This window comes from Fukomys damarensis, unplaced genomic scaffold (genome assembly GCF_012274545.1).
Source record: "Fukomys damarensis isolate Sample0158 unplaced genomic scaffold, DMR_v1.0_HiC HiC_scaffold_16, whole genome shotgun sequence".
NCBI lineage: Eukaryota > Metazoa > Chordata > Mammalia > Rodentia > Bathyergidae > Fukomys > Fukomys damarensis.
This window is the reverse complement of record NW_022900928.1, coordinates 130964225-130976430: the sequence shown is the minus strand read 5'-3', so window position 1 is coordinate 130976430 and position 12206 is coordinate 130964225. Positions and strand designations below refer to the sequence as shown.

General features: G+C 46.4%; 1 protein-coding gene across 2 annotated transcripts in view; it reads right to left on the bottom strand.

Annotated features, from left to right (window-relative positions):
- Trpm8 (transient receptor potential cation channel subfamily M member 8) overlaps positions 1 to 12206 on the bottom strand; it is an 85657-nt gene that overhangs the window by 58733 nt on the left and 14718 nt on the right. For both annotated transcript variants that reach the window (XM_033764712.1, XM_033764714.1), the window contains 5 exons: positions 7608 to 7764; positions 6786 to 6963; positions 4742 to 4920; positions 1160 to 1334; positions 122 to 189 (listed from right to left, as the gene is read on the bottom strand). In XM_033764712.1, the coding sequence (XP_033620603.1) occupies positions 122 to 189; positions 1160 to 1334; positions 4742 to 4920; positions 6786 to 6963; positions 7608 to 7764 (757 nt within the window). The remainder of the gene's footprint in view (positions 1 to 121; positions 190 to 1159; positions 1335 to 4741; positions 4921 to 6785; positions 6964 to 7607; positions 7765 to 12206) is intronic.

Sequence of the window (12206 nt, the reverse complement as noted above, 5' to 3'; positions counted from 1 at the left end):
TACCTACTTGCTCTAATAAAATAAAGTTGTCAGGAGAGAGCAGATAGATGCCAAACCCCTGAAAATGTGAACCTGTTGGGTAAGCTCAGGAGATGGTCTCAAAAAGGAAACCAGGACTCACTTTCAAGGTTTCTCTTCCACCTCCTTGGGCAAAGCACACAATGGGGATTTTGCCACCATAGTTGGAATCTGTAAAACATAAAGAGTAAAGTTTGTTTTGAATTCAACAGAAGCATTTGCCTATCTTCACATCTGACAGCCCAGGGATTTTACCTTCACACCCCACTCAGTCACAATGGATGAATCTTTGTTCCCCAAACTCGTAATAGCGTGACACAGGTCGGATGGCAATTTCTCCCTGATAATTAAAGTGCTAAAGACTGTGCTTGACTTAGTTTTGCTAATATGAGTGGCTTGGTTCAACCTTACCCTTAGAATAATAATTCTTTCACGCATCTGCATAATCCTATGCTTTCGCCAGTGAATAAGAAATTTGCATAAGTAGAATGTTCTCTTAATGAAGCTTAGAGTATATATAAATCTTTCTTCATGTTTATCTCATTGTGAAAGGAAAGCAATTAATAATGTCTCCCACAAGTCTGCGAGATGAAGTCTATCACTAAATCACAAGGTAATTTGGTTCCACACTGGCAAACAACTCAACACCTGGTCCAGAGGAAGGGAGAGTATATAATGTCAATTGTCAGGTCAAATAAAGGCTTCCGCTCAATTCCACAGAAATAGCCAAGATTCAAAAAAAAGGCAAACCACCCAATTGTTGAAGCAGTGAGTTTGTTTTTCATCATTTCCACCCTAGCTAATTGTATTGCTTCTTAAACTCATGTTCACCACCCCCGGTTTGATTTGTTCTGAAGTGTTGTCTGGTAGAAGAGAAGCCAGCAGTCTTTCTGGTTGACGAACGAGAGTAGAAGAAGGCAGCATCTGTCACACCCTTTGCCATGTGGAAGGGTCCATATCACAGTGGCCCTGGCAGAAGCACTCTTGGCGATGAAGAAAGAAGAGAAATGATAGCTCTTGTTTAGCATTAAGGACACCTAACCAGGAGGGCTCACCATGCACCACTTAGCAACTGGCAGAGGTCGCTGGAGCTGCCACTGGAGGGCACCTACGTCCAGGACCCCACCTCCTAAGTACCGACCTGGACTGGTGCGCTCGGAGATGTACTTCTCCAGCTGGCTCCGGAGCTTGGCTTCAATGGTGGGGTGCCCATGACAGCCATTGTCCACGAGCAGCAGGTGGGTGTGATTGTTGTCCAGGATATAGAGAGGGTCTCTCGTGAAGTCATCCATAATGTACTGAGCTGAGAAACAGCCCTGCAAGGTACAGAGAGAGCTGCCTTTGAGATTTTCTTTGTTGACCAAGATGCACGGAGACATTTCTATGGTCCTGTGAAAGCTAACTGGGGTTGGCTATACTGATGCCTCCTCCCAGATCCCCAGGGTACAAGAATCTGAAGGAGCTGATGTCACAGGCTTCCCTTTCAATGGAGGTTCAGATGGTTGGGTCTGCTTGCCCATTTGTCACACTTATAGCCAGTGACAGTCTAAGGAATGGATTCTTGGTCCAGCTCTTAGTCTGTTACCCTGTTCTCTTTTGCCTAAATTCACTAAAATGGATAGCATTTGAAAGTATACATATATTGTATGTGTGTGTATGCACACAAGTGTGAGAGGTAGACACACAAAAAGAGGTAGATATACATAGATCTGTCTATCACCTATCTATATTTGTCCAAAATCTGTCCCTATACCAAGAGATAGAAATTAGAAGATGAATAAAATACTCTCTGGGCTTGAGAAAGGCATGCTAACAGGACCATAAAAAGAAACAAGAACAAAGATAAATTGTCCTGGCAAGAGCAGAGGATAAAAGGCTGGCAAGAACTTAAAGAAAAACTCTTTAGCATGTGGGTTCCTAATTCTCAAGCGCCTCTCCAAAGTTGTATAAAAAGCATCAGAGCTGCATTAAAGGATGTTTCAACTTTAAGTCAAAGCACATCATGGAATTGAAAACTCATGGATGCTTATTGATTCTTCTAATGACATACATAGAATAGTACAAAGGCAGGAAGAAAGAAAAGTTCAAACACTCTAGCTCTATTCTCTAAGCACCCCTCACACCATCAGCAGCATCAAGGAGGAGGCCCTGAGCATGGCAGAGGAGTCAATACTGGCAAGACAAGCACAGCCAAGTGCTTAAAGGAGGAGCCCCACAAACTTCCGCAGAACAAATAATTCCAGCTTCATTTTCATCCTTCCAGCACACAACCCTGATTCCAAAACTTTAACCAGGAAAGAAGTACAGAAGCAAATGCCAAGGCCTAATCTCTATGTATGAGGGTACAGACAACCTACCAAATCACTGGCTAATTAAATGTAGCAAGGTAATTAAATCATTTGCAGCTGGGTGTGGTGGCATGTGCACGCACACACACACACACACACACACACACACACACACACACACACACACACCTGAAATCACAGCACTCTGAGACGCTGAGACAGGAGAATTGCAAGTTCAAGTCTGGCCTGAGAAACTTAGTGAGACCCCGTCTCAAAATAGAAGAAAGAGAGAGAGAGGAAGCAAGGAAGGAAGGAAGGAAGGAAGGAAGGAAGGAAGGAAGGAAGGAAGGAAGGAGAAGGAAGGAAGGAAGGAAGGAAGGAAGGAAGGAAGGAAGGAAGGAAAGGAAGGAAGGAAGGAACGGGGGAGAAATATGGGTGGGAAATGTCCTTGAGTTCAATACCCTGAAACACCCCCAAGATAAAAGGCATTTGTGATGTTTTCTGCACTCAGGGCATTAGATTATGGATAAAAGAAAAAAATAGCAACTCTGTGGATGTAAAAGACCTTTCACAACATTCATTCTTGATTTTTAAAAATTACAAACTTGAAATAAAAGGTTGATGTTTTATAACGTTTTTTTAAGTACATGTATATTGAACCTGTAGCAAATCCCATTTATCACTGGAATACAAGATCCATTCCCACTAACCGGAATGCCAGGTATGGTAGCCAACTCAGGAAGATGTGCAAAGCACCATTAAATCAAAGGGCTGTTTTAAAAACTAAAGTTATTTAACCAAAATATGACTGCAAGCCTAGAACACTCAAAGAAAGTCCTGAAAAACTATTCAAATGAGAAAGAGAGTAGGTTAAGTACCTGGCTCAAAACAACAATAAGCAAATCAATATTTTTATATAAACCAGAAAAAATTGCCTCACAAATTACCTTGACTCAAGACCCCATTTACAACAATAAGAATATAAAATCTCTAAGAAGAAAGAGGTAGAACCTATAAAAGAAAACTGTGAAACTGTTCTGAAAGATGCAGACTCACATAAGTTGAGGGAAGATGCTTCTGGAATAGGATGTGGGACTGTCGTAATTTTAATGTTTTTGATATTGGGTAAAGTTTGAATATGACTCCTTTCACCGAGTGTGTGTTTCTGTTGCAGCCATTTGTTCTGTCTTGGTGATTGTATCTGACAAAGGCCTTGTGAAGTTTATGGGGAAGGAATGTGTCAACAAAGAGCCAAAATTCTTTTGCAAAGCAAAAATGTGAGTAGAGACCTGTGTTATCTCTGTTAATGTGTAAATGACGTCACAGTGACATCAGCACTTGCGGGACGTGGCCCTGCTGCACAGCAGCTGCTTCTTGGTCCTGCTTCAGTCCCATCCCCAAGAGCTGGGTTTTGCAATGAAACCTCGTGTAGAAATGACACAGGAGGAGACAGCCACCAAGGCTGTTCTGAACAGCGGGTTTCAGCCCTGCAGAAGACCAAAAGCTCCTGTGCAGAGGGAAGTAGTACAGACAGCACAAAGTCAGCCACAAGATCATATGCATTTGTTACGGAGTTACACTGTCACTAAAGATTATAGTTAGCAGAAACATAAAAGGAATAAAAACTATCATTAAATTTTGTCCCAAAGAACAATACATATTTATTATAAAGATTTGAAGAATGCAGAAAATAAGATGAAAACTAAAATTGCATTTAATTCCATGATCCACTGATAGTCATCAAGATTTTCATACATCTAGCTCTTTTCTAGGCACATATATTTTTCTCATAATTCCATGCTTGACGGAAAGCCCCACAGTCTGCCTTGTATTTTGAACACAGAATGTGCATCAATTACTCCCCAAATTTCTTTCCAGGAAACATTCAGCAAGGTGGGTCTCACAGAGCTCGGCAGGGAGTGCAGTGACTGATCTGAATTCCTGTGGTGAACCCAGCCATAAAGGTACTGCACCAAGTCTTTGGCATGGACTCGGGTCATGTTATAAAGAATTAAGGGCTGACTTCTAATGTGAGCTTGCTTTCTTCCTTTCTCTCTTTTTGATACTGAAGATTAAATCCAGGGCCTTTGCACTGAGCAACATCCCTAGCTCATCTTTAATGTTTTGTTGTTGGTGACAGGGTCTCACTACTCAGTTAGGTTACCCACACTGAGCTGGAACTTGTAATCCTCCTGCTTCAGCCTCCCAGAGTGCTGAGATTACAGGCGTGTACCACCATGCCCAGTTTATCAAGGAACATTTTTAATGAGTGGAACACAGCCACTGTTAATGCCTTCTTTAAATGCTTTATGTAGCACTCCTATTTCTAATTCCTGTGGTCCAAGGCTGCTCTTGTATGGCAGATTTCCCATGGGCTGGCTCTAACACAGAGCTCCAGTGTTCAGGCCACAGCCCCGTGCCCTGGCCTGTCCCACCTGGGCCTCGGCTTCACAGCTTCTGATGAGGGTGTCCCGGTTGGAGACCATGCCCCAGGCGGCTATGCCAATGGCCACGATGTTCTCTTCAGAGTTCCTGCTGATGGTGTTGTCTCTCACCACCTCGCCGATGAACTTCATCAGGCCATAGTGGGTGCCTCCCGTGAGAATCCAGGCGCCTGCAAACGAGGGGGGCGAGGGACACAAGTTCAGCTGGCTCTGGGTGGGGTAGCTGTCCATGAGAGCTAGGACATGGAGGTGGTGGCCACACCATGGAAAACCCTGGCCTGCCACCATCTGGCAGGGAGGAGCCAGCCTTCGGGGACCCTGCAGGTACTCCTTAGAAAACACGGCTCCAGGGCCCACTCTACATCAACACCGACCTTTGTCTCTCTGGAGGGAGAGAGGCCAGCCAGTCTGAAATTCTAATCTCTCTTGGGGGAAATCTGGGACAGTGAGTTCCTACCCAAGTCGCTAAGGAAGCTAAGCAGCGGCCCCTGGGGTATCGTGTGCCCTGCTCTTGGACACTGCAGGGATCAGGTTGGCGTGGGGCTCGTCCAGGGGGGGTGCCTGGTGTGAATGATTTTTGTTTTGCTTTATAATTACACATCTTTTCAGGCCTTCTCAAGATTTACATTTGATGATATTCTTGGTGTCAAAGGTTTTGAGTATGAGTGTGTGTGTGTGTGTGTGTGTGTGTGCGCGTGCGCGCTCACCAAAAAGAATTCAATTAGCATAATGAAAATGTCTGCCCCCGTGAGGATCCACCTGAGGGGCAATCTCTGGTCCCTCTGGGTCAGCTTAAGACAGAAGTTGTGGAGCTGGGAGGCAGCCTCTCCTGCAGGTGTAAGAAAGTCTTTGATTTCGCTATTTGTCTCTGTTGTCTAATTCCTCTCGTGTCTCCAGCAGAGGACAAACTTCGGCATCTCTCCCATCCAAGTCCTCCTGACAGTGTAAGGACACTGGGAAGGGCCCCTTAGCAGGTTCACAGCCACCTCCTGCAGCCAGTGCCCCAATACAATGACACTTGTGACACTTCTGCACCCCAAGAGAGGTGGCCCTCTGTATCTACATAGCCAAGGGCGCCCTTCCAGGCTGGAGACTTTTGTCTGCTTTTGTTGGCTACTTTCCTAGAACTCAAAGCAATTCTGGCTATGATGAGGACACTTAATGAGTATTTGCTGAATGAATGGATGGTTTGCAGAATTTAGTAGGAAGGAAGCTAAACCGCTCAATTTCTTAACAAAATAACCAAGAACCACTCTGGATGGCCAGGAAACTGAGAAGAATAAATGGGGATGAGGATCCCAGATTCTACTTCATAGTAAGTAAAACCTCATATTTAAAATAAGACATGTCAATCAATCTTCATCAAAGAAATTTCCAAATATGAAGCTCAGATAAACTGCACTTAAGTGGGAAAAGATATCTGCGGAACGCCATGGAAGGAAAACCCACGCACTCTTCAAACTCTGATGAGGGACAGACAAAGGCTGAGAGCCAGTGCCAAACATAAGAAGACCAAAAGAATTATATAACTTCGGAGAAAAGAATATCTGCCCTCATGGACACTGTAAAGATACAGTGGATTATGTGTTACATAACAGTGGTCCCTGCTCTCAGGAGAAAAAAGCTGAAGAACTTGGGGACTAAAGGCCAAAATACAAAGCTCAAGAAAATGCCGAGCTGAATATTTCTAGTAGCAAAACTATTTTCTTCGTTTGAATGAAACATTTACACAGTGCTTATGGTTTGCCAGGCACTGCTTCTCTCTATCCACCACAGCAAATTAAGTTTTCCACTGGAATTCATCAGAACATTCTGGGTGAAATTCTCTATGACAATGACACAACAAAAATCATAGGAGATTCAAAGTAGGATGAGGAAGCTCTGGCTGTAAAGAGTTTCTTCGTGGAATCCTGTCTGCCCACTCCTTTAAGAACACTAATTAAATCGCCATCAATCCCACAGTTGTAGGAGCATTTGGATTCTACGGGTGCCTCAGTGGCCCAAGTGTCCCTCACCCCATCCCCCAGGTGTGTACCTTTGGACTGAGCGATGTAGATCAGCCTGCTGAAGATCTTGCGCATGCGTGGCTTTAGGGCGAAGTTTTTGGCGCCCCCAGTCACGGAAATGACCAAGTTGGGGGTTTTCAGGTGCCAGTGCTGGGTCAGCAGCTCATAGAGGACTTCGGCGTCCGTGTCACAGGACAGACGGATATACTGCGGGGTGGGGGAGAATCAGGAATAGGGATCATGTCCTCCTCCCACCCCCACCCCTCTCTCGTGGGGAGCTGCAGGGCCGTGGAGGGAGGGGAACATCGCAGCTCTGGGGGTGGGAGGCGGGTCCCAGGCGTGACTGGACAGGAAAGGGGGTAGGGAGGACCCAGAAAAGTGCCACCAGCCTGGTGGGACTTGGTCTTCCACCTGCAGCCTTCACACTGAGTACCCCTGAGAGCGGGGAACAGAGGTGGTGCTCACAGCTCCTCAGAGAGAAGGCAAGGATGGCGGGGGAGCTGCAAGGAGAGGGCGGAGGGCCCAGCTCTAGGCCCCCTGCCTGTGGACAGGGCTGCCACTGAGAAGGGGGGGCTGTTGTGAGCTCCTCGGGAAGCCCTGGCTGGAGAGTGTCACCTACGAGGGGCCACATGAACAGGAGGGTCACAGGGCACCACCAGCCACAGGGAGCCGGTAGCCTCAAGGCGCCAGAACCCAGGAGAGTTTTCCCATTGAGCGACCCTGACATGATTCCTCTTCGTCTGCCATCACTTTTGGTGGTTAGTACCCACCTCTCCGCCTCCATCCTGCAGACAATTTGAGCTCACCGAGGTGGCCTGAGTTCTCTTGGCTCCTGATCTAGCTGAGCTCACCTTTCCTTTCTTCCCCAGTGACTCAAACTGAATGTCCCCGAAGGCGTCGGTGGGAAGCTCCTTGGTGTGCTTCTTGTAATTCCATTTCTCATTTTCGTTGACCTGGGTGCCTTCCATGTGCTGGCTCTGGGCATAGCCACACTTGCACACGTTTTCCCTGAGTCAGACAGAAAGGTTTCATTTGATCTGCTTAAATAGCTCCACCCACTTCTTGGAGTAAACCATGCATTATGAACTTAAACGCACAAAAAAGAAACGGTCCAGTCACGGCCTATCTTCAGACCTGCTATGATCACATCTTAGTTTCCTCATCTCAGTTGGTGGCAAAGACATTACAGTGCATTGATGTTTTCTTCCTGTTTTTTATTGCCCTGTACTGGAAGCCGGGAAGGAAGGATATTGACCCGCGCACAGGAGCCCTTGGGAGGGGCTAAGTACAAACCTGGCCATGTGCATCGACTCTCTTGCACCCTGGCCCTATCCCTCTCCTGCCAGGCCTGCTGGGAGAATTGGAAATGATTCAACCCACCTAGCTGTCTGAGCCAAGCACAATCAAAGTGACCTTGAGCATCAGCAGTGCCATGCGCAGAGGTCAAGAAATAACAAAGTAGGGGGCAACCAAAAGGAAGTGAAAACGCAGTGACACAAAGGCTAGAAACATTCCCTAACTCCTTGACCCCTCTCTAGCCAGGGCTATATTACATCCTGAGGGTTGAATCTTGAACAGCAACAATGAAAATGTTCCAATTTGGCCCCAAACAAGTCTTCCCTACAGAGGCAGAGCTCACCCTCCTCCCAGCTTCTTTCTGCCCGTCTCAGCCTCTCAATTTTGCATCTCGGCTATTCTCTCTCCAATCAAATCTTTGGACAAAATTCAGAAGAGTGCTAGGAATTTGGCAAGGTGTTTTCGCAAGGAAGCTGGCGACTCACACAATGTGAAACACAGCTGGCAAAGGAACCAGCCAGAGGGGCAAAGCAAAGGAGCAGCGAAGCAAGACCAGGCCACCACCGTCACGGGTGACCAGATGTCCTGATTTGCCCCACATGGTCCCAGGTGATGTCTGTTATCCATGTGTAGTACATTCATGCCTCTGTCACCCTGATCACTTTCCCAGTTTCTATAATAAAGTATTAACTCTAACCCAAAGGAATATGCACCTCCTCTGGGAGAGGTGGACCTGCACCAGGGTGCAGGGACAATCACAGAATCCAACCCCCTTTTACCCCCAGCATCTGTGCAGTACACAGTCCTTTCAGCCACATGGGGTCACCCTGAAGCAGGAATTCCCTGGACAACCTGGCCAAATAATGGTACAGGGAAATTTGTTAGGATTGCTTCTTGCTAAACTATCTTGTACTCTTTGTCCCAGTGTTCCTGGCACATAAGGGTATTTGGCAAAATCCTCTGAGTAACTGAGAAATTGAATGCATTCATGGGTCTTCCCATAAGTATTTTATATCAAAAACATTGTTTGATCTTCTTGTAAATAGTTTTTATCCTCATGTATCCTCCCTGATTTTTGTAAAGCACTTTTTTTTTTTCCTTCTAAAAGACAAGGATGAGGGCTGGGGACTTGGCTCAGTGGTGTCATCGCCTGCCTTGCCAGTACAAGGTCCCAAGTTCAATTTCCGGTACCAAAAAAAAGACAAGGATGCATGTGCACAGCTGTCAGGTCAGAGGAAGGGTCATGTTCTCAAGACCTTCTTCACTACTGAGTCCATTTGACATATGGCAAAATGTACAATTATTCTCAACACATTTTGCGGCAGTAGGTCACATTTGATGTGAGTAACAATGCATTTCTAAGACTCTTTCTAAAAACACAACAGGAGGTTGGAAACTAGTGCTCTGTAGGCACGTTTTCTGACCACCCCAGACGCAGCTGAATTGTGGCCAGACTGAATGATCACCAAGCTCCAGCTGCCTGGAAGCAATTGGTTTCGACTATGTTATGTGAACCTAGAGTTGCTGTGCTAATAGCAATGCTTATTGAAGTCCTGGAAGCCCAAGGTAACTGTCAAAGCCACTCAGCAGAGTGATTCTGCAATGAGGAACAAATACATCTCAGCGGGGGCTGGCCCTCCTCAGGGGAAAGCTAATGCTCATACATCAGCGCTCATCCCAGCTGGAGAGTACCCACTTGACACGGGTCCAGCGGGACTGAAATGGCTCCTCAGCATCCTCTACACAGCTGGATCAAGATGAACCTGTTCATGTGCTACGGAATTCTCCACCATTGATGGGCCCAGGGACAAGAAGTTAATTTACATGGGTGACCCTTTCTTGGGAACTGGGTGCCAAATTCAGAACGAAGAACAAAAGAACTGCTCCACCTCCATCAGGCTGGGCCTGAGGTACAGAAGAAGAAAGTCTATCCAGAAAGAAGGAAGCACATATGTAGGGAGAGAGGTAGAGTTCCGAAGTGGCCGGAGAAGACTCACTGAGTCTCCACGTGTCCAGTCATGGCTTCTACCCATTCTCAAGCCCCAGCTAGTCTGATCCGAGGCAGCATTTGTTCTCCTCTAGCAAGTCCCTTCTTTTCGTTAAACTAGTTGAGCTCTGTTATGATTTGGATAAAAAATGTCTCCCTAAAGGCTCATGTATTCAGAAGTGGGCTCCTGAAGGCGACTGGACTGTGGGGCACCTTATTTATTCAGCGGATTCATCCATTAATGAGTGTATAGCTGATAGTGCTGTTGGAAGTTGGGATCTACTTGTAAGAAGTTGTAGGTTACAAGGCTGTGCCTTTGGAGCTATGCCTGTCCCTGGCTCCAGCCTTTCTGACTCTTCCTTTGTTTCTCTGCTTCCTGGCTGCCATGAGGTGAGCAACTTCCTTCTGCCATAACCTTCTGCCTTGGTGTTTCTGCCTCAGAGCCTGCCACCTATGAACGGGAGCTTCTAGAACCAAAATAAATCCCTTCCTAAATTGTTTGCATCTGGTATTATGTTGCACTGATGGAAAGCTTACTAATACAGGCTCTTTGTAACTGAAAGCCTTAATTACTAGGCAGTGTGGAAGCCATTCTTATTTCAAAACATTTGTTGAAATAATTAATATTTCCTAGAGCCATAGATATTGAGCTAGAGACCAGATGTAAAATCATCCTTCTACAGCACCCTGTCACTGTTTGGAACAGATCCCAGGGCCATCACTCAGTCTGGCCCCAAAGGGGAAAAAGAAGTCACCCAGAGTTGACCAGTTTCCTCAGGGCATTCTCTAAATTCCAGGAGGGTCTCCTGAGCCAAGGATGCCTCATGATGCTCCTCTTTCAGTCGTTGTCATTCCCCCGCTGTCCTTTGGAATGTGTCCCCACTCACCCCAGCTCACTGCAGGAAAAGGGAGAGGATTTCCTGCTCTATTCATCCTTGCTTTGAATGAAGACAGATGCTTGAGCCCTTCTCTCTGCCAAGGATAGGGGGTGTCCCAGGTTATCTTGAGCAAGAGTTGCCTGGCTCTGTCCGTCTTGATGGTTTATGGGGTGGTAGCCCTCTAGGCACCCATTTGCATAGACTGGTTTATAAATGGAGAAGAGGGTTTGCCAGGAAGATATTTGGTGCACAGATACCTAGAGGAGAAATAGGGACGACAGACAGGAGAGCTGGAGAGGCTGAAAGAGGGTATCACACCCCGAGTTCTAGTATTCAAACCAGAGAGCCTGAATCCTATGAAGCTATGCTGTCTAACAGGGCAACCAAAATTCTGTGTGGTTATTTGACTTTATATTCAAATTAAGTAAGATTAAAGCCGATCAGTAGACACAAGCGGCTACCATATCAGACAGCACTGATACAGATTCATGGGAGAAAGTTCCAGTGCCCAGCACAGATATTGTAAAAGTAGTGTACTTCTTGCTTTCACCTGCAACCTGGCATAGCCAAGGGAGTAAGAACTGAAGAGAACAAGCCTGGATTCCAAAGATAACCACCAAACCAGGATGTGGCTCCCAGCTTGGCAGCGTGTCTCAAGGGGTTCCAATGAGGCAATGATCCAGCGTCACCCTCCGGTGATCTCTCAGGAAACAAACACCACAAGGAGTTAAAGTAATGGGTTGTCTGGGCTTAGCTCAAGTGCGGCAACCACAAGGTCTCCAGGAGAAGACTCTAGTAATTTGTGTTAGCTAGTGTGGCAAGTAACGCCAAAAGAGGGATGTCAGGATTAGTAATCACTTCATTGAACTCCCTTATCTCATGGGTAACTTAGACTCCATGGAGGAGTAGTCTCAGAACCTGCAGAGACATAGACACAATGAATATGGGGGAACTCAAAGCTCTCTTGCCACTGCCTGACAACCTTGCATTCATTCTGTGATGGTAACTAGCAGGCCTTTAGGTGTCCCTCTTCTCTGCTCAGGTAATTGAGAGCTGTGACTGCTGGCCATATCACCTGTCACTTTGGCCCAGACTTGGGAAGGCAGCGAGCACAATAAAGAGGACAGCAGTGGCTTTTCCCTTGCTGGCATCCACTTCCCCTTCCACTAGTAAGTGCACCCTGGTTCTCTTTTGACATGGATTCCATGGGAACACATCTCCCAAGCTTAGCCAACCAGTACATTCCATCCTCTGACCCTGGAGATGGACTTAGAAATGGGTACAGATCC